The sequence below is a fragment of the Gambusia affinis genome, linkage group LG19 (genome assembly GCF_019740435.1).
Source record: "Gambusia affinis linkage group LG19, SWU_Gaff_1.0, whole genome shotgun sequence".
NCBI lineage: Eukaryota > Metazoa > Chordata > Actinopteri > Cyprinodontiformes > Poeciliidae > Gambusia > Gambusia affinis.
Window position 1 is genome coordinate 15,983,908 of NC_057886.1, and position 22,924 is coordinate 16,006,831.

Genomic DNA, 22,924 nt, shown 5'->3' on the forward strand with positions numbered 1-22,924 from the left:
CATGCATTTAACCATCATCCTTGGGGGGAGAACAATGGTTAAGAAAATCTTCCACAGGATAACTAAACTGGGTGGCAGTGGGTGGGGGAGGAATAGATGAGAGACGAGAAACTGATTTATTAACAGGAAATAGGGTTTTGTAGTCATAAACATGAAGCAATTGTCCAAAAATTGAGCTTAGGTAAATTTTCTGATGTTAAATTGTGATTATTGTGATTTTATGTTAAAGACCAACGCAAACAGCACCTAGCTGTTAAATGGAAAGAAAATGTGTGTGTCTTTCAATGTCTTTCAAAAATAAAATCCTGAAAGGTTTAACATTCACTTATATTTAGCCCCTAAAGTAAATCATTTATGATGACTTCCACTGCAACAGTTGCAATTGTTTTGTATGCATCTACTAGATTTGTCCATCAAAAGACTGAAAATTTTCTCCATTCTTTGAAAAATAGATCAAATTCAGTCAAATTAAACTGAGGCCAAGGCTTGCCATAAATTCTTAATTGCATTCAGCTCTACATGTTGACCATCAGGCCATTTTGACACATGCATATGTTTTGATCTAAGCCAGGGGTTTATCATCTTTGGGCGATGAATTGAACATAACTTTGTGAGATACCTAGAATATCGTTTTATTTACCAAACATTACTTTAAACTTTACACCTCGCTTCTTCCAGACCTGTATGTTGTGGTTTTTAGTCTTTATGACTAACAAAGTCTGTATATTCTCTAACAAAACATCAGAGGCTTTTAAAGAACAGCTGGATAAATTGTTACCATCTGGACTCTATTAAATAATTATTAATGAACTGACTCCTGTAGACAACTTGGATTTTTACTAAGCAGAACTAAGATAATAGAAGCTGAATATAAATGCGTGAATATTTTACCGAACACTGTCACAGCAGCGCCAGAGTTCACCTGCACCCAGTTGGTTAGGTTTCAAATGCACATGAACGGACCATCCAGCAGGTGGCACCATTTAACTTGGTCCTATGATTCTCTAATATCATCAATTTAAATATTTGTTTTTATCTTCCATCAATCCTCCTTAATCACACAGGAGAATACACCTTAATTTAAACTCTCATGAAACAAGAAGATGAATAAATTATCCATCTGGTAAAATTTTCAGAATGAACCTATGATCTCTTAACTGACCAGCTGAACTGGAGTCAAACTGCCCACCTCTCATATTGTGTAACTCTCTCCTCCTCTTTTCCTGCCCCTTTCCCTTCCTCTCTCTACATCTACTCCCTCTTCTCTAATTTAACCATAACGTCCCACCAGAAGCAGTGTGTAGTGGACCGCTCCTGCGCTACTGAACGACGCGTCAGTCAGAACTCACTGAGACTGAGCAGAGCGCACGGAGAAGATCAGAGACTCATTGGTGTGATGTGAAATAACCAAGAGGACAGTGGAACTTTCCAGCAAGCGAACACCTACTGTGCAATAAAAGCAAAGAGGCAGTAGGTATTTTCTGTTTGTTTGTTTTTATTTTTTCATAATTCCCAGGATCCGCTGTGCGCACTGAAGTGGCCATGGCGTATTTTACGCACTGCAGGTAACCTATCCGTTGGAGACTAAAACTCTAAACACATCATGGATTAAACTGCGACTGTTGCGCTAGTTAACACCAGACGGGCGGACATGGCAGCACTTCGAAGGAAATTTGGAGAAGACTACCAGGTGGTTAACACCAACCAGGCAACTACTTTCTCCGCCCCGGTGAAGAAGAAACGCCAACGCTTCGTGGAAAAGAACGGCCGCTGCAACGTGCAGCACGGAAACCTCGGTGGGGAGACCAGCAGGTACCTCTCCGACCTGTTCACCACTCTGGTGGACCTGAAGTGGCGCTGGAACCTGCTCATCTTCATCCTCACCTACACCATCGCTTGGCTCGTCATGGCATCGATGTGGTGGATCATTGCTTACATCAGGGGGGATATAAATCACGGCCGCGATCCGTCCTACACCCCCTGCGTGGCGAACGTTTACAACTTCCCTTCAGCGTTCCTCTTTTTCATCGAAACCGAGGCCACCATCGGCTACGGCTACCGGTACATCACCGAGAAGTGCCCAGAGGGGATCATCCTCTTCCTATTCCAGTCGCTGCTGGGCTCCATAGTGGACGCCTTCCTCATCGGCTGCATGTTCATCAAAATGTCCCAGCCTAAGAAACGCGCGGAGACGCTCATGTTCAGCCAGGACGCGGTGATTTCCCAAAGAGACGGCAGGCTCTGCCTCATGTTCCGAGTGGGCAACCTGCGCAACAGCCACATGGTGTCCGCGCAGATCAGGTGCAAACTCATAAAGGTAAGCAGAATGCGCAACGCCAAGAGGAACAAGTCAAATTTATCTGTGTAGCACAATTAAGCAACAAGAAAATTCAAAGTGCTTTACATTATAAAAACATCAAATAGTCACCAATTATGGAACAAGCAATGAACATGACATTTTATCAAGTGCCATAATCAAAATTAAAATAATACACATCAAATAAGTTGATCTATGTTCCACTTACAACAAATCAAAGGCAGCTCTAAACAGCTGGGTTTTAGACTAGATTTAGAGTACTCAGCTGTTTTTGAGTTTTCTGGAAATTTGTTCCAGATTTGTGATAAATAGAAGCTGAGTGCATCAGAAATTCAGTTTTTCTTCACAAAGCAATGCAGACGAGAAGTTGGTTGTACTTTACCCTACCCTGCTCTACTCCATGGATTAAACCTTTAAACTATTATTTTCCTCTCATGCATGACACAGTCCTTTCATTTGCGTAATAATATTTAAAAAAAATAAAAAAAATCAGCCCCCCTTCATGTACAATAGCTGCACTCTTGACTGACAGTTTATATCTGAAGAGATCTTATTCACTTTGACTTCTTTGGAATAAAAGTAGCAGCTTCAAATAAATCAAAGGTTAAAATTAACATTTGATCCTAAGCAATTTTACACATTTACGCCTTGTTTAACAAAGCAGACTTAAGGTAGAATTAGGATAATCTCCGTGAATGAGGTTGGTTGGCAGATCTATAGGTTGGTATACTTCAAACCACCAGAATCTATGAGAAAAGGCAGTGATGGTTTATATCTGGAGAGCTGCACCGTGGACAGTTACCTCAGTTTCTTCACAAAAAGTAAAGACTGAGTTAATGTGACTGGAAGATGCAGAGAAAGTGAGGAGATCCCCAACATTGGATGAAAACTTTAACTGCAATCTTCGAAAACAGTTAAAAGAAGTTTAAACAGAAGGAAATGAACAACTCTACTAATGAAGAACTCAGCAGCTTTTTGTTTTTTTTTAATTTTGTAGTTAACCCAGCTAATGAACCTCACACTCTGAAAATGAGCAGCAATGCAGAAAATTACAACACAAACAGCAGCGAGGTTCGCTGGCTCTTCTTTTAATTATCACCACGGAGCTCCTTTCAGCCACAACCATGTTCAGTGAGCAAAATGGGCCATAAAAGAAGACAAACTGCATTAGCAATGTGCTTGGAGTTTGTTTATGTCTGTGTTCTCTTCCACACACAGCGTTGGTCAGCTTAATGATGCATGCAGGCAGGCAGAGAGCAGGAGGCAGGGAGGATAGAGCTGCTCCACACTGAGGAGAACGGAGGAGGGTAACAGACCCACAAACAGGAAGTAGAGTCACGAAACTGTACCACAAATCTTCTGTGTAGCAAAGTCTACATACAACCTTTAATATGTGTGATATCATCTGAATAGTCTTGGGAAATTAAAAAAATTCTGAAACAAAAAATGGAAGCTCATGTTATGAACCTTTAAACCCAGCATACGTAGTCTGAACCATCTTTTTTATCTTTAGAAAACTAGACATAAGCTTCGAAATCTTGCTGCAAACCATATAAAATTTGTACAATTTCTCTTTCTGTGAAAAAAATAAATAAACATAGCAACCACCGTACACTTACATTTGCTCCAGGGCTTTGTGGTCTAACCTTGTTCTCTCGCTTCAAAGACTCTCTTACCCACACTGCAGCTCTGCCAGAGCACAAATCACCAAAGAGACAAACGGATCAGGTGAGTCACGCTGGAAACAAATGCGTTGTTTGCTATGCAAATGCCTTTAAAAATCACATGCCACATAAGTTTTTTTGGATAAATGAAAAATCATTCAAGCTGAATGCTGGACATGCACTTCCTTCTTGGAGATGTTGGTGGTGCTGTTGAGCTGCAGCTCTGTCTCATTCAGGGCTCAAAGGGAAATACAAAGAAGATATAGGAGATATTTTAAAGCTGTTAGAGATAGGAGCAAACTTTGACTCCAGCCTGATCCTAAAGCTGTGAGTAAATGGACAGCTGATACACTCCTGTGATATTTCTAATAATTTCACATATGAACACATTTTAAAAGTGTTATTGCAGTGATTTGAACTCACTTTAAATTGTGCTAGGAGAAGATCAAACCGAAACTAACATCATTGCACTTTCCCTACAAGGAGGAACACTTACTTGATGTACTTTAAAGTGACCTTAAGCTACAGTTCTCATTGCTTTATATACAATTTTCAGTTTTTATTTTGACATAGATCATTTTTTCCCCTCAGTTTTAGCTCAGTGTATGTAGCTGAGTGTAACAGCATGTTTTAAAGATTAGGATTTCTGGAAAATACATAGTTCTGATACCACTGCTGAAAAGTGCAATGACGACATTTATTGTGATTAACCCACGTTTTTTAAGACTTAAATCTTTCCGTACCATTACACAATGTAATTGTGTGCAGAAAGGGCACTTAAAGCTCATACCATTGACTGAATACGTCACTGATATCCAAAGCATGAATCCCTGAAGCTTGAAATTTAATAGTCTACCAAATATTGTATCCAAGCAGTCCTTTCCAACGGCGATACTCCACACACTGATATTGTGATTATGTCTGAGTCAATATATTGTGCAGCCTTATTAAAAATTATGAAAGCAAACATGAGTGCAATAGAAGACATGCCAATTTTACTGTAGAGCAGATGGGCGTCTGTCATGTCTGAGAAATGAAGTTGAACCCAGCACAACCTGACTGACAACCTGACAGATGGATCATAAAATTGACTTTTCAACTATTGTGAACCTCTGCATGAACTACAAAATGTGGATATTTGTGGATTATTTTCTGAAATATTCAAAAGAAAAGGCAATTTTGGAAGTTGAAATACCCATCTGCAATGCTACTTGACATGCTTTTAGCTATCGATAGCAAAGCAGCCAATCCAGGAGCACCTTTCATCGATTGGCTATGCTTTCCAGGAGTGGAGTTAAGGAAGAACAGATAATAGCATCTGTACCAAAGTGTATATGTATAATATGTACAATATGTACAAATATCTGTTGTACATATTAATGCATATTAAAGGTATATTTAAAATAAGCAGTTTTAGTGTTTTTAAGGTGGTCCCTAGGTTTTGGAGATTTTAGTTTAGCTTAGTGACTATGGTCAACTGTAATAGCAGTTTGAAAATCAATGTGTTTGTGAAAAAAGCTTGCACCCTGCACACTGTGAGGATATTTTTCATAGACTCACATTATAGAAATGGAAAGAAATGAGATAAGACAAGCAGTTCCTCATGTTTCTCTTACATCTGACACGGGCATGCAGAACAAAATAATAGGTTTTCTTCTCTTTTAGTGCAGACATCATCAGCACTGCCCTGTTTAACTAAAGGAAACAGAAAACCTGGATGGATTTTTTCTGGTTTTCAGCCTTCTGTTTCTCACAGTTACTTCCATGATGAATTGCTCTGCAGATTTTGAGAGACATCAATATGGGTGCCTCCACTATTAATCTGGCTCTTCGGTTGTCGATTGGCTCAAAATTAATTCTGGTTATCCAACCGAAAATACAATCCAAGTATCCATATCAGTGTTGATATTTATTAAAAATAAAGCTGTTGAGTCAATAAAATTGATGGAAGATGGTTTATGATCATTCATAGTTGAGTAAAACCTAATTATTTCCTCCTTTTTATTATTTCCCCCCCTTTTGATTATGTGTTAATTCTTTAATTTTAACATGTCTAATCTAAAACTTTGATTAATTAGAAGTTGAGCAGGCCAGGAAATATTGCCAGAGGTTATTAAACATTTTACATGATACTTTCATTAAAAGAAACATAAGCAGAACTGTGGTAAGATGTAACTTTGTCTTGTAGAAAATGATCAAAACAATGCAGCCACTTTTACTTAATGAAGGCAAATAAGACCTTCTCTATCTGTCAGCAAGATAAACACCATATTCACTGGTGATATGTAGATAAAGCAGACAAAAGTGCTACTGTGTAGGATAAAAGCTGCAGTCTTTCATCACTCTGAGTGCAATCCATAGACCCACTGACCTTTTTTGGTTTGAAGTGGGTCTGTAGCCATCTGCCTACGCCTTCATGCTGTGTGTTGGTTCTCCTTTTTGCCTTTGGTGATGCCCAGGACGCCAGAGTAAGACGTTTTGGCTCACATGTTTGGAGAGCCCAGCAGCGATCTGCCTCTCCGCTGGTCTGCAGGAGAGACGTGGTGGTGGAGACATTTTGCCAAAGTGTCAGTTTTACAAAATAAAAAATGCATAATATTTCCCGTATAGTGAAAAACGTTTACTTTATCAGTGTGCTTTTGATCACTAGATATGGTTAATTATTATATTATTCATAATTATCATAAACAATTGTGACTACAATAAACTAATCCTAGTTTTGTCAAATACAATAACTTTTTTTTTCCACTGATGTTTCTATACGAACATTGAGTAAATATGAAAATATGATGGGCATACAATTACAAAACTACTGCCAGAAAAAGAAAATCATGGTAGGGATGTATTTAATTATCTCTTATAGCTTTTACAACAATTCCTGCAAATTATTGTGATAAAATTTGAAGTTCATGTTGTCCATCCCTAAATTCTACCTGGATTCAAATAAAAACCAAGTCCTCAATCTACTTCAAGAGGCGCTTTTCCAGTTTAGCCCAAATTGAAATCACTTTTCAGTCCATAAAAGTCTTAAATACCTCTATTTTGACTTATGCAGTGTGTAGTGAGTCTACAATGACAAGGAAAATGTTTGAATTGTAATGTGGGAAATTAAAAGATTGCATTTTTATAAAAATCAGTGTAAGATCTATTTAACTTACTATTAGATTTTTGTCCTTTAGAAAATGAAGAAAATGTTAATTCTTCTACTGAATTAAATAATTTTTCTTTACTTGTCCAGATCTCGAGAGTGAAATTCCACTTCAGTCAAAGCTACGATGGAACAGATCATGTGCTTTGGCCAAATTTAGACACAAATTCAATTGAGAATGGCAACATTTTGAAGTTGCCATCTGCAGACAATTTGAACTATGAGCAAAGTTTGCAGTTGATTACACAAAAAGATGGTTTGGAAAAGAAATTAGAAGGAAACATTCACAACAATGCATGTTTAATCCTGTAAAACAAGATGGAAGCTCTTGTTTGCATGGCTTTGGGCATCATGTCGGTAGCCTGCAAACCTGCTGAGATGTAGTGGAGGACTGCTTGATGACAGGAGGCAGAAAATGGGGTGAAACAGGCCAGTGAGAGCTGTCACCCACAGAGTGGCAGCTCTGTTGGGTGACTGATGGCTTTGAAGGGCTTTCTGGTAAAAAATCCTCCCTGAAATGTTAACTGGTTTTACTGGGAGGATGGACAGAAGGTGGGCATGTAAAGGAATAGCGGAAAAAAAATGGCAAAACAACGGCTCAATTGTACCAGCTCAAAGAAAGTTGGTACAATAAAAGTTGGTACAATAAAAATGAGTAACATGTTTTTCTATGTATTTTCAGTACTTGAGAGGTGCAATCTATTTCAGGCATAAGTGAAATATTCTCAGTATTGCTTTCCCAATACGAAACAGTTCCAACTGCATGATTGAACGGAGGATTGCTGGAGAGAGCTCTGCAGGCATTGATTAGTCAGCCTCAAACGCAAAAATTATTTCAAATCTCTGCAGCTCAAGGCCCTCCAATTTAAACTTCTTATTTTATTTTTTTGCACATGTATTCACAACTTGTGCACAGCTTAGGTTTTCTGTTCATCTCTGTCCAAGACATCAAACTCTGTTCTGCTATCTGCATCAAACTGTTTCCAAACTGCAGGTTCTATTTTGGCAAAAGGTGTGATGTCTGTTCCCCCTGTGAAGTATTTTGCAAACAATAAGTCTTCAGAAGTTCAATTCTCTCTAGTCTGTGGATGTTTTCTTCCTACGCACCCATTCAAAAACACTGACTGTGTGCATGAACCTTCAGAACTGAAAGATTAAAATACCATTTTGTTTCTGATTTAGGAGCCTGTACAATATAATTTTGAATGACATTTTGACACACCTCTCTGCGGCAAAGTGCCATACAAAGAACTAAAACATACTTAAATAGGGAAAGGGGGAAAAAAGAGCCTAAAAAGAAAATTATTAGACTTAATATTTCAAGCACCATCCATTAGTGTCTAATGTTTAATATTGAAATAACACAAGCCTCCACAGTAATCTTATTTTAGACACACTTACATAAAGTCTAGCCAATAGATAATGAGACACAGTGGCAAGGATTTCTTATTATTATTGCAGGATTTAATTTAAAGTTATCAAAGTGTTTGTGTGCAGCAGTTGTCTAACTAGTATTGCATGTTTTACCAATACATGTCCTTCCTTAGACCAAGGAAAATAAGTGCTTTAAATTGCCTGTCAGTTGTGTGTCAGTTACCATTTCAGCCTCACATTTAGCATTTTCTATTAAACATTTTAGATATATTTTATGAAAAAAATAAATAAATCCACAAATAGGACGGTTTTCCACACTGAAAAAATAAAAATCTCACCAAATATTTTTGTCAAGTTTAGTACACTTGAATTACAACAAAACTAACTTACAAGTTAACTTACAAGTTGAGTTCAAGTAACTTTTTAGAAACACATTTTTTAGTGTACTAAGATACTTGCACTAGAAACTAAGCCAGAATATCTAGTAAGATTTTGTGTTTTTGCAGTGGGCGGCAACTCAAACTTTTACAAGAAAAATCTCAGAATAGATCAGGATCCTTGGACAAGCAAGACTGCGAAAGGATCTGAGTTTTTCTTGACATCACATACAGTGAGGAAGATGGTATGAGAGGTACAAAGATCTCCAAAGTTCACTGTTTGAGTTTGCTTAATGCTGCTACGTGTTCAACTGGAATAGCAGGCTTAAGTCTGACTTGACAATGAAGCCATTCGCCAAATAACACACAATAAAACATGGGCTGAATACTTGAGAAAAGATCCTTATACCAACTGCTGTGACCTTATTACTCCTCTGAAAATAGATTATCTATGGGTATTTTATCAAGATAATGATCTGAAAGGTATGGATACACCAACACCTGACACAAAATCAGCATTTGTTTGTGGTAGAGCCATCAACACTTAAACCCTTTAGAAAATCTGTGGATTGAGCAAAATAGAAGAGCATACAAGAGACTGAGAGATCCAGGGAAATTGTTCAAGAGGGAATGGTCAATGGTCAATCTTTAAACCCATCTTTTGTTTTTGTGAATACTGGGTAATCCTGTTCTAGCAGAATGTATGGGCACTTTATTCTTGTTGTAAAGATTATTGAAATCTTCACGTCTTACGAGAATTAATAAAAACAACTACACTTCTATTGACATGCAAATGTAACTATTTCTCTCCAACACAAATATCTACGGTAGTTCGTTTTCTGTACCATTTCCCTAAAAGCATTGAATAAAATGAATACAATGAGTTTGTTGTCCCATCCTCTGAGCTTCAGGATGGAAATCTGCTCTTTTGTTGGAACAGCATGTCAGATTCAAAGAAAAAAAAAAAACAGTCGACAAGCTCGTCTATCTCTGAATCTCTGTGCAGGAGGGAGCACAGCACATTGCCATGGGGGCCCTGTGTGAGGAGCTTCAACTGTCAGTATTTGCATACAGTCATCCATCTTCTAAATCTTAAGTGACAAAAACATAAAATGAAATGTATAACTTCTCAGAGCTATCCCAAGCTCACCCTCCTGGAGGGAATGACACTAAACAGGATTCAGCAGCCTGGAAGGGCCAAACATTCGAACACTCTCCGAACCAGCATCAAAGGCCTTCTCCAACTAAAATGGGGGCATTTCACTGACATGCACAGGAGAGGGAAAAAAAGCTGGTGTTTTCTGGCAATCTAAAGCCTGTTTACTCACCCCTCTTCCACAGTTTGTGTCTCAGACGGACGCAGTGCAGAGTGAAATCCCCAGGTGGTCAGAATGATACTCGACTCTGAGTGATATGTCTGCAGGATGTATAAAGCTTGGATAAAAAGTAAGACCTGCACTAACACCAGCTATAAGTGCATTGCTGCCACTGTTTTCACCTGGTGTGTGTGAGAGAGAGAAATACCAGCGACACCTGGATAAGCCAAACTGACATGAGCCTGAAAAACTCATTTTGTTTGCGCATAAAGTCTAAAACTGGTTTCTTGAACATAAGTTCAAGAAACCCGATCTCAATGCAACAGACTTCTTTCAGGATGTGGTGAATCAGGAGATTTAAGTCATACTGCAACCAAAAAATAAAATCCTGCTGCAATTGTATGATACAGTCATCTCAATATGGACAAAAATCAGAGGAATAACACCGTATTGTGTCTAAACAAATAATGAGAGGATAATTTCGACAATAGTAACCTAATAAAGATTAAATGTAAATAACTATTAAAAACATTTTTTTAGAGCAAGCATTACTGAATGACCTTTAGTAACCAATAGCTGATGTGAAATTAAAATTCTTTGCGACCAACACACACACACACAAATTAAATAAAAGGAGAACAATGCACTGTTTTACATAAATATCCACTGAAGAGTGTTTTTGCTATATCAGCAATGCAGAGCCATTAGTGATGAAATTATAAGTGTCACAATTACAATAGGGAGAGAAATCAAGGTATTACATTAACTAGTGTCTAAGTAAAATGAGAAAAAAAAAATGCAGCGATGTTTTGAAGTTTTTTTTTCTATTGTGGAACAAAAACAGTAAAACCACCAGACATTTTAATCATATGCAATAAGACTGCTTTTTCTTTATGTTCATACTTGTTTCACCGCAACATTATGAACTAATACTGGGATAAATGAAATATTTCAAGCAGCAAAAGCAATAATCACAGCACTGGCAGTTTTCTGGGTTTGCAAACCTTAATGAAAATGTCTTTGTCATTATAAAGCAAAATTCTTATCATGCAAATATGTTTTTTTCCACAATAACGTTGAACACTATGCTCACATCTCAGAACATCCATTATTCTGGATGTTTTAAACCAGAACAAAGACAGAAAGTTGACCTCTACATGTTATTTGCTCAAGCTGAGATAGTGATTGTTAGCATGTGTAGCTGGTTTATTTCTAACTGCGACTCAAATCCTATAAATATAAAAAAATATCTTTAAGATTTCTATACACCATTACTGTATGGGTGAAGTAGGTTACCACTGTGAAGAAGCTTATTGTGGAGGATGACAGGATTTGGGACACAGATAACGAAGCCGAAATGCTATAGCGCTAATTTAGCCTAAATAATGCAGCGCTAACGTATCCTCAAGGCTGGACTAAATGGTTTAAGGTAACACTCTGGCACAAATGAGCCTCCTTACATTTTTTTTACTTTATTTAAAAATACTAAATACTTCAGCACTACTATTTGACCTTTTTGTAAATACGTCCTTTAACTTTTTATGCCACAGCTACATAAATGCTAAATTGCTAAAAGCTACATAGTTTGTGAAAATTTATTCTTGTAAAACTTAATAAATATTTTCTTGTTTGTATGGAAGGGAGGAGAGATGGGATGCATGTATATTTGTGTGGGAGATGATGAAGAAGCTGTGAGCGGTGCAGAGGTGGAGATTTTTGTGTAGGAGGATTGCTTGTGCATGTATTCAGAAACACTTTCTGGCAAAAAAGAAAAACAAAAGGTAAGAACCACATTATTGGGCATCCAGAAAGAATGATTAGTTTTGGAGTAAACCTGCAGATCTGGTATATAGATATTATTTAAATTACAAGGAGCTGGAACATTCAGAACTTCATCATGAGGGCAGCAAACATTTTACCTGGCAGTTATTAGGTGTTCATTCTTCTGTGACTAATGGATACTACAGCTGTCTGAAAATCCTGAATGTTTGGCATCTAAGTCACTGATATATGCACTGATGTCATGTATGTGACAAAATTACTATTTAAAATATGAATCAATGTCCATTCAATTCTTTTTTGATATTAATAGAAGTCTTTCCAAAAAAGTTGCCTAAAAAGTCAAAGTATAATATTTATAAACAGAATCTTGTGTTTATTTTCCTCTTTATTTTTACTTACTTCAAATGAAACTAAACAAAAACCTCATCTTTGTTATGCGATGCATCTTACTTAATGTCTCTTCCTGCTTTTTCTCCCATTTTGGTTTTCATCATTATCCTCCAGTCTCGTCAGACACCTGAAGGGGAGTTTCTGCCACTGGACCAGTGTGAGCTGGATGTTGGCTTCGGGACGGGAGCAGACCAGCTCTTCCTGGTGTCTCCTCTCACAATCTGCCATGAAATAAATCCCAAAAGTCCGTTTTTCGACTTATCGCAGCGCTCCCTCAAGAACGAACAATTTGAGATTGTCGTTATCCTCGAGGGTATCGTGGAGACCACGGGTGAGAAAGCTGGTCCTGTTACTACTTTTCTGCTGCCACTGATTCCTATCTTCAGTATTCACACAGCCTTAATATGTAAATATTAACTTATTTTTCTATTTTTCATGTTTAAAAAAGAGCTGGAGAGGAAATGAGAAAGAATGACATGTGAATGAGTGCCTGATTGAATTATGAGGAATATTTTATTACTCCATAATCAGTATAAGGCCTCTGTATGCATAATAAATGCCTGTGGTCACAGAAGTGTGCATCACTGTGGTGAATGTGCTGAGTTTTCATGCAGCATTTCTCTGATGACAGTTAGAAGCAGGAGTTGGTGTGCAGCCTGCTTTCTGCAGAGAAAATCCTCAGCAGCAACACTGATCCCCCTGTTGCATATTTAACAGAAAGATTCCTCCCTAAAGTCCAATGCAAATAAATTCATCTTCTCTCTTCTGTGTCGACTCTATCAGTCCTGCTGCACTCTGCCACTTTTGTGGTGGAGACAACAGAGCTCAGGAGGAGGCAGGAGTGAAGGATCAGTGTGAGAGCAACAGCTTGTCTTATTAACATCGCAGCGCTGCGAAGAAGCTGAGAAGGAAATATGTTAAAATACTCAAACTCCCAACATCTACACAAGGACTCATGCACATCTTGCAGATCCTGACATTTCATTTTCTTCTGAACCTAGACAGCGTAGTGGGAAGATTATTTATAATTGTTAGCAAAAAGTACAAACATTAAAGGCTTTCTACTACATTTCTCTGATAAAGGCAAACAAATAAAATCCGAATTTGACTTTTAAACCTAACAAAATTGTTTGGATTCCACTTATGCATTAAAGTATGTATTTGGACTGAGTGGTATGCACCTCAATTCTAACGTCATACAAAGGTTTGTTTCATTTTACCCCTCTCTTCATTTTACTCTGATGAAATCTTCTGAAGACTTGCAGAATCTGCAAGTGCCAACATCAAAGTAGAATGAATAAAAAACATTTTAAATGGGAAAACAAAATCACCTGTTATGAGGTAAAACATTTCATTAAGTAAATGTCACACAAACAGCAGGATGAAATCATGCTTAAAAGCAACAAAAGTCTATGAACAAATAGCAAAATAAACCATTTAAATATCTGTTCCCAACAGAACAATACAATCCAGAAATTTCCACTTCACCTGAAAGTCAACAAAAGCCTAAGAAAGCCTCTGCGGCCAGAAATGTTCACAAGAACCTTCTTCTGGGATGTCCAGTATTTGCCAAGTATTTGTGTTGCTGGGGGCTTTTATTTTTATGCAAGATGCAGTGAACATTATCCAGGTGGGTGGATACCCATATGATGCCTGAGAGATGAAGCTAAAATGGCATGCCTGTCAGGCACAAAACCCACAAGCCTCCAATGCTCCTATGATGCTGTTGTCATGTGTGTTGACCAAAAAGCGGGGGGGAAAACAACAACAACAAAAAACCCAGTTCTCTTCAAATAACAAAAGTGCTTGAAAATTAACACCGAGCTCATCGTTGTAATCAGAGCCAAGACTTTAGGCTAAAGTATTTTAAAAGTGATCTTTGAGGTAATGAAGTAATGTAGGGCTGTTAAATGGTTTTGTTAGATGAAGTGTAGTGAGCCGGGAATAGAATCAGGTTATGACATAACACTCCACCCCTCGTCGCTCAGAGGTACGCGATAATACTCCTACTCTTCAGCTAACCGCAGAGCTCTACAGAAACTCAGACTGCAACACAGAAATTACAGCTGTTCGTTTATTGATCATCGTACACCTCCAAAAAAAATTGTACTTCTAAAAAAAATAAATATGAGACCTTTTACAGCGCTTTTCAAAAATAATCTCCACTGGGAGAGAGGTGTGTATCTTTTCTCTAGAATGCAGTGAGTAGAATTGAGTCTTAAAACTCCAGTCAGTCCATCGCAACCTTAATGTTTATATTTACAAATTATAATTATTATTTCTCTGCACATTGGCTCAATTTCAGTTCGGTACATGAAAGGAATTAATTTTTTTAAGCCACTTAAACACTAACCAATAAAACTCTAACAGTTTAACCTGTTTTAAAATAAATATGGATTTCCTTTTAGTTTAATATTAAATATTAATATTATTTGTTTTAGTGAGTGGTTCTCAGCTGCTGCAAATAGTTATATTTGTGGAATATTGTATAATGAAGGGCAAACACATTTGCCCTTCATTTTCTCACATTAAAATATCAAACTACAATGTCTGTCATCTGTTAGGGACTTTATGTGACAGAGCAGCAAAAAGTAGTGCAAATCTGTGAAGTGGAAGAAAATTGATACAAGTAAAAGTCTTGTAACACCGTCTACTACAATTGCAGCTGCAAGCAGTAATTGCCATTTCTCTTAATAGCTTTGCAGATGTACAGACTGAAATTATTGTTTTTAGATCTGGACTTTGACTGGGCCAGTCAAACACATCAATATGTTTTGATCTAAACTAGTCCGCTGTAGTTCTGGCTGATCGTTGAGGGTCACTGTCTTGCTAGAAGTCGAGACTCCGCCTCAGTTTCAAGTCCTTTTCAGCCTCAAGCAGGCGGTTATAGACTTGACCTACATCTGATCTCCCCATCAACTGATCAGCTGCTGCTTCAGAAAGCATTTTTATGGTAGGTTCAGAGTGATAAACTATTTTAGTTTCTACATTAAAAAGCCATATGAATGTAAGCCAGGAAGCTCTGTTTCAGTCTCCTCTGACCAGGCTATCAACAAAAGCTTTTTGTTTTTCAAACTCTTCCATGTAGGTCAGATTTCTTCTCCTGTTTCTTAGGTTGAACCAGAAAATCTTTATAGGAAACTCATTTCACTTTCCCCAGTGTGGAGTCAAATATAACCATCTCCATTTGCTCCTTTTTAACCACAAAACAAGACAGAGCAACCTCAGTGTGGTTGCTGTCAAAACTAAACTGTAAATCTTCTGCTCCACCCTCACCCTCAAAGAAAATACAAGGGTTAAGTCCCCCACATGAAGGAGCAGTGCACTCCTGACCCACATCAAAAACCTCTGATGTGTGTATGTGAGTGGCTGCAGACTGAAGTTATTCAACTTCACCTCAAATACACAAAATCTTACCAAATAGTTTTTTCTTTAGTTTCCAAAGAAACTAAAGCCTGCTCTTAGCCTGCTTGATATACAAGAAAAAACTAACTTACAAGTAACTTTTCAGAAAGATATAAGTGCTTTTTTTAAGTGAAGGATTCCTTAATATTGATTAAAAAAGTCCTAGTTCCACTAAAAGATTATTTCACTTTTAACAAGACATTTTTCACATGTTATAAGTGAAATAATCTGACAGTGGAACTAGTCTTTTTTTTTTAAATCAATATCATGGAATTATTGACTTAATCAAGCACTTATATGTTGCTGAAAAGGTATCTGTTAGCTTGATTTATTTAAGTGTACCCATTCATTCGCACTAGAAACTAGATAAAATACTTGGTAAGCTTTTGTGTTGTTGCTGTGTTTTGACTGGTGGTCATCACATCAAAAAATACAAACTAATCACAATCCTAATTTACACTGGCAGCGGAAAATTAGATAATCTCACAACATGGTTCTACAAACTGCAGCCACCCTGCAGCCTGGAAAGATTTCATTATTCCAACCATATATAAAGATACTTTGCTTCTTGCAATGTCATCCTTGTTATTTCACTACTGTACATGCTTTGTGACTAGAAAGATATTGATATATTAGGTTTTAAGAGCTTATATTTGTTTTCCTGAACTGAGAAATCCATTAAATGCAGTTTATTATTGCTTTTTCATGTGATTAATTTGTTTTTGAGTAAAACGTGAATCCCTCCATAGAGGGATGCTTTATTTGGACCTCATTAATTGAAAGTCATTGAGATGATTACTCATCCATCTCTGTTTTGCAGGTATGACATGTCAAGCGCGGACATCATACACTGAAGACGAGGTTTTATGGGGCCACCGCTTCCTGCCCGTCATGTCTCTGGAGGAAGGCTTCTTCAGAGTGGACTACTCTCAGTTCCACAACACATTTGAGGTGCCAACACCTCCATACAGCGTCAAAGAGCAGGAGGAGAAAAACTCGTTGCCTTCACCTCAGTCCACTCCCACCCCCGCACTGACTGAGAGCCACGGCGCCCGGCGCAACCGGGTGTTTTCCGTGGATTGCATCAACACTTCAGAGGAGAGGGGCCGTCAGGGAGGAGCGGGCGGGCGGCTGCCGAGCAAGCTGCAGAGAATGAGCTCGTCGGGGAAGGAGGACCTGCAGAGGAAGGTGCTTTTGCTCACCTCCCAGCATGCAGAGAAGGCGTGCAGCACAGGGGACCTCCCCATGAAGCTGCAGAGGCTGAGCTCCTCCCCCAGCCCAGGAGCACAAAATCGGCTGCAACTCAAGTCACTCAAGGTGGGCTTTGAGCCCATGACACAGTCCACAGGAGACCTGTACCAGCGCAGCCCATCAACCACGCTGTCACCCACTCCCGTGCCCATGCACAGCCCCCTTCTGTCAGCTGGAGGGAGGCTGGAGGACAATCTGCCACCAAAGCTACGAAAAATGAATGCTGACCGCTGAAACCTGGACAACAACCACCAAACACGAGAAGGTGCTGCACACAGGGAACAACAAAAAGCACTTATAATGGGACAAAAAGGACTTTCCCCATTATAAAACCCACTAGGCAACTTGTGGGGTTTTTTTCTTTCAGAACAAACTATTACTGGAAATACTGTGATTTCTGTGCTTCATAACGAAGGAATAGACTAAAAACGCGTATTTACTGGATCATTCTGAGAAGAGTTGTGCATGTCTACAATAAATCTATTGTTTTATTTATGCACCACAATGCTCAATAGTCCATCTTAGTTTTAATCAAGTATAAATTATATTAAAATGAAAATAAATAAAGTTTGATATTCTCTGCCTTATCTGATTCCTGCTGTTTTAGCTGAAACCAAGGTAAGTGTCATTACAAGACCTTATTTAACCCAACCTTAAGTATATAAGATGAGCTGAAACAGACATACAAAAAAATGGTTTCTTTTGTTCACCAAAAATTACAAAACTGCCACTCTGTCAGAAATATCCAAGAGGGAAATAATGAAATAGATAATCTTAAAAGTTGTTACAAATTACTGATGTATTCTAAAATTTCAAAAACATTTCCTCTTGTTGGGATCAGAATCAGATTTAATTGCTAATTGTGCGCACAAACAAATCATACAACCTTAGTTTTACCTACTAGCGTGCTCCATAAATTACACAAATGTAAAACTTTAGAGGAAGTAAAACAAAAGTCAAAGAAACAATATGTAAAACCTTCCTATATATAGCCATATTTTTTTTCATTTTTTGAAGAAAGTCAGGTTGGAAAAGTGAAATTAGGCTTACAGAGGTTACTGACGTCACGCACAATTCTAGAGGAAAAACATATTTTTGATGTAGAAATTGAAAGAATAATAAAATTAACCTGGTTGCATAAGTGCACACCATATTGAACTATGGGCACCTTTTGATTTAATTTCAATATTTAGCTTTGTGAAAACTTTGGAGAGCTACCATATCCCTGTTCAGTGAGGCATTAAATTAACAAACTATCCAAACAACTGAACACGTAGTCCTAGCTTCCAACAAAAGCCTTTGTTTCGCTGAGTCTTTCAGCATAGTGTGACTACAGCAGTTAGAAACAGAGACACAGGGAGCATAATAATGCAACACTGCAGAAACCCCCAGCTGCACATCTGGGGTCAGCCTCTACCAAATATCATCAGGACCTCAGCTTTCATTTTACAACGGCACAAAAAAATCAATGATAGAGAGAGTTTCCTCTGCCATGCCAGTCCTCACAAACAGAGCAACCCAGAACCCCCACTATCATTGTCAATCCACACCTTCAAGCACCCACTCACTTTACACAGAGCCTAAACTGCTTCCTACAGTCATCCTGTGATCTGGCTGCAAACAGAGGCGAGTGTGTTTGGTTGCTCACACACTTTATCCAGTTCTCATGCTGTGTTTTTGATTTTACCAAATAACACCAATGAAACAGCTTCATTATAAGGAAGAACACACCAAAACATAAAGCCATGAGGAAAACAGGAATTATTCGCAAGTAGAAAGGTGACATACTGGTTGATGCCATATATAATCTCTTTTTACAAAGATGGGGTTTGAGGTTTAATGGACGAAACTGGCATGTGAATAGCCATAGTTTTATATATATCTATATGTTTTTATAACTCAACTGACTACTGAGTATGTTTGTATTCAGAAACAAAGGGAGAAGGCCTCTAACTGGAATGTTATTAACATTGCAAAGGAATTTTCAAACTGTCCAAAACTAGCAATCAAATTCAAAGCAACACTATCAAACATGGATTACATAGTTATTATATTGACACTTATTGGGTACCACAGCTTAAAGCAGTAACATAATCTCACACTAAAGAAAAGTTTGGTTATGACTGTGAAAGAAGTTGTAGTGAAGAATAAATACTTTTTTGTTTCTAAGGTGAGATGAGACCAAGATGCAGCTACAGTTCAGTGAAGCACAAAGTTAACTATCAAGCATGGTAGTGGCAGAATCATGTTGCCAGGATGTTTTCCACCCAGCTCTAGTGATGCACTAAACAGGACAGATTAAATAATAAAGGAGGATACCTAGAAACTCTTCAATTTCAACAATAAATTTAAAACAAAAAAAATATCTCATGCTGAACAATATGTTTAACAGAGTTACAGAACAGATTTTTATTTATGTGAACATGGTGTGAAATAAAGTAAAAAAGCCAAAATACTATTGTCTCTCATTGTGAAGAATGTAGCTCACATAAGCCAATGTTTGAGTCCTGAGCTGTAAATCTTCTCAAAATGGCACCTTCGCCCCCTCAGCCAGTTTAAACCAACAGCAGGGCAGACATTAAGTGGCACAGTTTTTATCATTTTTTGGAAATCCAGCCACAGTGTGACATGTTTTTGGAGCCTCTCTATAATGACCCCGACACTGATGTCTGTAGTTAAAAATATCAGCATCATGAATACTTAATAACAAGACAGGGAGGGTATGAAGAGGCTCATTAGGGGCCAGTCCTGCTGACTTCTTCACACTTTCCAAGCACTCAAATTCGCCTCAAAACCCCCTGAATAAAGGTTTTGAAGAGGCTCTAAATGACAAAAAAAAAAAAAAAAAAAAAAAAATTTTTAAATCCCTCAGTCACATCGTTGTTAAATGAAACCAAATGTAAATTAATTTCTCATTATTTGCCAGTTGTGTTTTGATGTAAAGCGGATTCATTTTTAATCTACCGCTCGTTCTGCCGGGACGCACCGCTTATGAATGTATGCTAATTAGGACACTTGTGGTGTCTAAAAGGAAAATGTGCCACACTGAGTTACCCTACTGAAACACACACATACACACACGCACCTCAGGATGAATGAACACAGAAGCTGTCAATCAAAAACAGCAAGCTCTCCATCACAATCACCACAGCAACATAGCATCCTCTTTCCCCTGAAGCATTCAGAGCTAAACCCTACAGCCAGAATGTGTGTGATTGTGTGTCAGGAGATCATTATTTTCATCATTGCCCTCCACTGCTCTCTGTCACTGAACAAATTTAAATAAAAATTTTTACTTGTAAACACCTATTTGTGTCTTAGGATTTCTGTATGCAGATGAGCTCCTGACCTGATCTGAACTCCAAATATTTAACATTTTCGTCTGCAGTGTAAATTTATTTGACCTCATCAATTTAAGAGAGCTGCGTGGATATCAGAAAAAACACAGAAAACACTCATCCTCAGGAGAAGCAGGTACTGTATATTTTATATATATATTTTACATTATTTATTACTAGAATATTTGACAGAATAATATGAGGTGAAGTGTAAATATTTGATCCTAAAAACCCTAATAGGTGAGTGCTGGAGAAGTACAAGCCTCGTAGAGAACATGCCAATTACTGCGCTCCTCAATCAGCCTAAGTATCCCAGGGCTAATCAATACCCGTCTCACTGTTGCAACCCGACCCATGACCTTCGGCACCAGTGCTCACAGGCTTGGATAATCACTTGACCCTGCCGGTGTCGGGAGATATTGGAAGATTGGAGGTCTAGCTAAAGTTCAGAGAGCTTTAGTGCAAACTTAGCACAACGTCCTCCTGTACCTGCAGAAAGAAATCAATACCTTTGAACTCTATTAACTGCAGCAGCACACAAAAGATGTGAAAAGCATTTAATACTTCCACACATGATGCATGTTTCACTCAGCACCATCCTGTGCCTTTATCTGGTCTCTAATAGAATGACAACAGTTATGCAGGACTTTTGAAACTATTGGTTCTCCAGTGTTTGGTGATCTCTCTTACACTTTTTTACAGTAGGAAAGAGATGGCATAGGTAAGATCAATAACTTGCAATCAAAGCAATTTTTCAACACCTCCGAGTCACAAACATTCCCAACTATATATTTTTGTTTATTAATTTCAGCAGTAATAATTTAATTACCACTGTTTCATCTCCTGTTGCTTTGTTTTATGTTTTCATTTACATTAAAAAATTATCCGCCTATCTAAAATTTGATGGTCTAAAGCCGTCCCCAAGTGGTAAAATAATTATTAACTTCTCAAAAATCTTGACTTTTTTACTCTGTGTGGTTTGGCTGTGCTGATTTCTGAGAGACTGCAGGAGGTTGAATGTTTTTCAGGCTAAACCTTTTTCAATCCTGAAAAAAGTTGAGCACAATTGCAGCTTAACTACGAAAACAACTTCAGGTTTTAGCGCTTTGATATTATTAGTTGACACCAGACAGGGAAAAAACTCATTTATGATTTTGGGTGCAGAAAACGCATTCAATTGTCTCTAATGTTGCTAAAAAAAAGCACTGCTCTAGTCTTACTTAAAATTAAAAAAAGAAGTGCTTAATTTGTGCTTTAATGGATGAGAAGTAAACAAGATTATCAAAAACATTTGGATGTCATTTGTATTTATAATAAAAACATGATTCCAAAAATGATGGAAAAAATTAATAATATTTAGAAGATGAAAACACAGTTTATGTTTTACACATTGACCCTGCTGCATTTCTTCCTCATAATATCTGTGACAGTTTGAGTGTGTGTGGGACTTGGAGTGTAATACAAACATTGTAGGAGAGGTGATTAATTAAGGCTCAAGCCTCCAGCATCACAAAGCCATTATAGAAGCACAATTAGGCAGCACACAATGAACAAAACCACTGACACGTTAACATCTCGTGGACAGACTCATGGGAGAAATGCTTGGAACAAACTGTATCTATGGCTCTACTCTGGGTTTCAATTCTGTCCATTTTGCAAAGAATTAAAACAGCACATGCTTTGTGTCAGGAGTGATTTTATGTGCTGCTACACCATCTTTACATTACTGCAAACTCATGAGTGAACACTGAAGTATGGACCCTGTGAACAAGAATAATGAGTTTCTTCCAGGCTTCCTTCATTTATTTACTCTTCTCCCCTCCTTCCTCGTCTTTTCATTTCTGGCTGTTGTCATTGAGCAGGTTGCTGTTTTACTACTGAACACTCCTGGCTACATTCAGCCTGTTAAGCAGTTTTTCTCCTTGGACCAATCACTTGTCTGACGCTTACGTCTTCTGTGAAATTGTACTCGTCTCATGCAGGCGTGCGGGTTGACAAAATATGATAGCTGAAAATCGAATCTCACATCTCTCCGTCAGAGATTCGGCCATCCCTCCCTCACTTGTTTGACCGCTTTTCAATTCCTCACTGCTGGGTTTTCAGCATAAAGAGAACTTTTTACGCGAAATCAATCTGCAGGCACTGACTTTTTAATCATGCTCTTCTTTTTGGGGGCTCTCAATCATCCTTTTCCTGCAGTGAGTGCGGAGCATGGGAGGGGAGGGGAGGTGAGCGTTAGAAGTGTGACTGTGATGTGGGCAGTGAATGAAAGCTAAGAGAATAAAAAGAGACCCCATTATCACACGCTGCCGATCTTCAGCTCCATTAGGAAGAACAAAATGACCCTCATCACCCCGTCCTCCCAGCAGACATAACTGGGCTTTTCAGGGAGGCGGAAACTTCTTCGGACTTAAATTGGATTTGTTCTGTCTTCTCCTGCCGCTGCCCCCCATCAGCAGCCCGTAACCCTTTGGGGCATGATGGGAAATAATCCATGTTGTCACACTCTAATGGTCATGCAGCATAGCTCCACGGCCGGATGGAGAGTAATGACATTACCTC

At 38.2% G+C, this 22,924-nt stretch overlaps 2 protein-coding genes across 3 annotated transcripts in view; one reads left to right on the forward strand and one right to left on the reverse strand.

Annotated features, from left to right (window-relative positions):
- Positions 1-22,924, reverse strand: part of znf281a (zinc finger protein 281a) — a 98,679-nt gene that overhangs the window by 15,838 nt on the left and 59,917 nt on the right. The window contains exons 1-2 of one of the 2 annotated variants that reach the window (XM_044099890.1): positions 12,429-12,446; positions 6,353-6,508 (exon numbers count right to left, since the gene is read on the reverse strand). The gene's annotated coding sequence lies outside the window, so the exon portion shown is untranslated. Of the gene's footprint in view, positions 1-6,352; positions 6,509-12,428; positions 12,447-22,924 lie in introns of those variants that run through there. The other variant, XM_044099889.1, reaches the window with a different exon arrangement.
- On the forward strand, positions 1,295-17,611 carry kcnj19a (potassium inwardly rectifying channel subfamily J member 19a). Its single transcript, XM_044099891.1, has 3 exons — positions 1,295-2,317; positions 12,483-12,699; positions 16,594-17,611. Exons 1-3 carry the CDS (start codon positions 1,652-1,654, stop codon positions 17,256-17,258), a joined length of 1,548 nt encoding a protein of 515 aa, XP_043955826.1. The 5' UTR covers positions 1,295-1,651; the 3' UTR covers positions 17,259-17,611.

Bases quoted from the DNA above. Each gene is read 5' to 3' on its own strand.
- kcnj19a (XM_044099891.1), top strand. From the start codon at position 1,652: ATGGCAGCACTTCGAAGGAAATTTGGAGAAGACTACCAGGTGGTTAAC. The intron at 2,318-12,482 runs GTAAGCAGAATG...ATTATCCTCCAG, and splicing joins TCAGGTGCAAACTCATAAAG to TCTCGTCAGACACCTGAAGG. The intron at 12,700-16,593 runs GTGAGAAAGCTG...TCTGTTTTGCAG, and splicing joins GGGTATCGTGGAGACCACGG to GTATGACATGTCAAGCGCGG.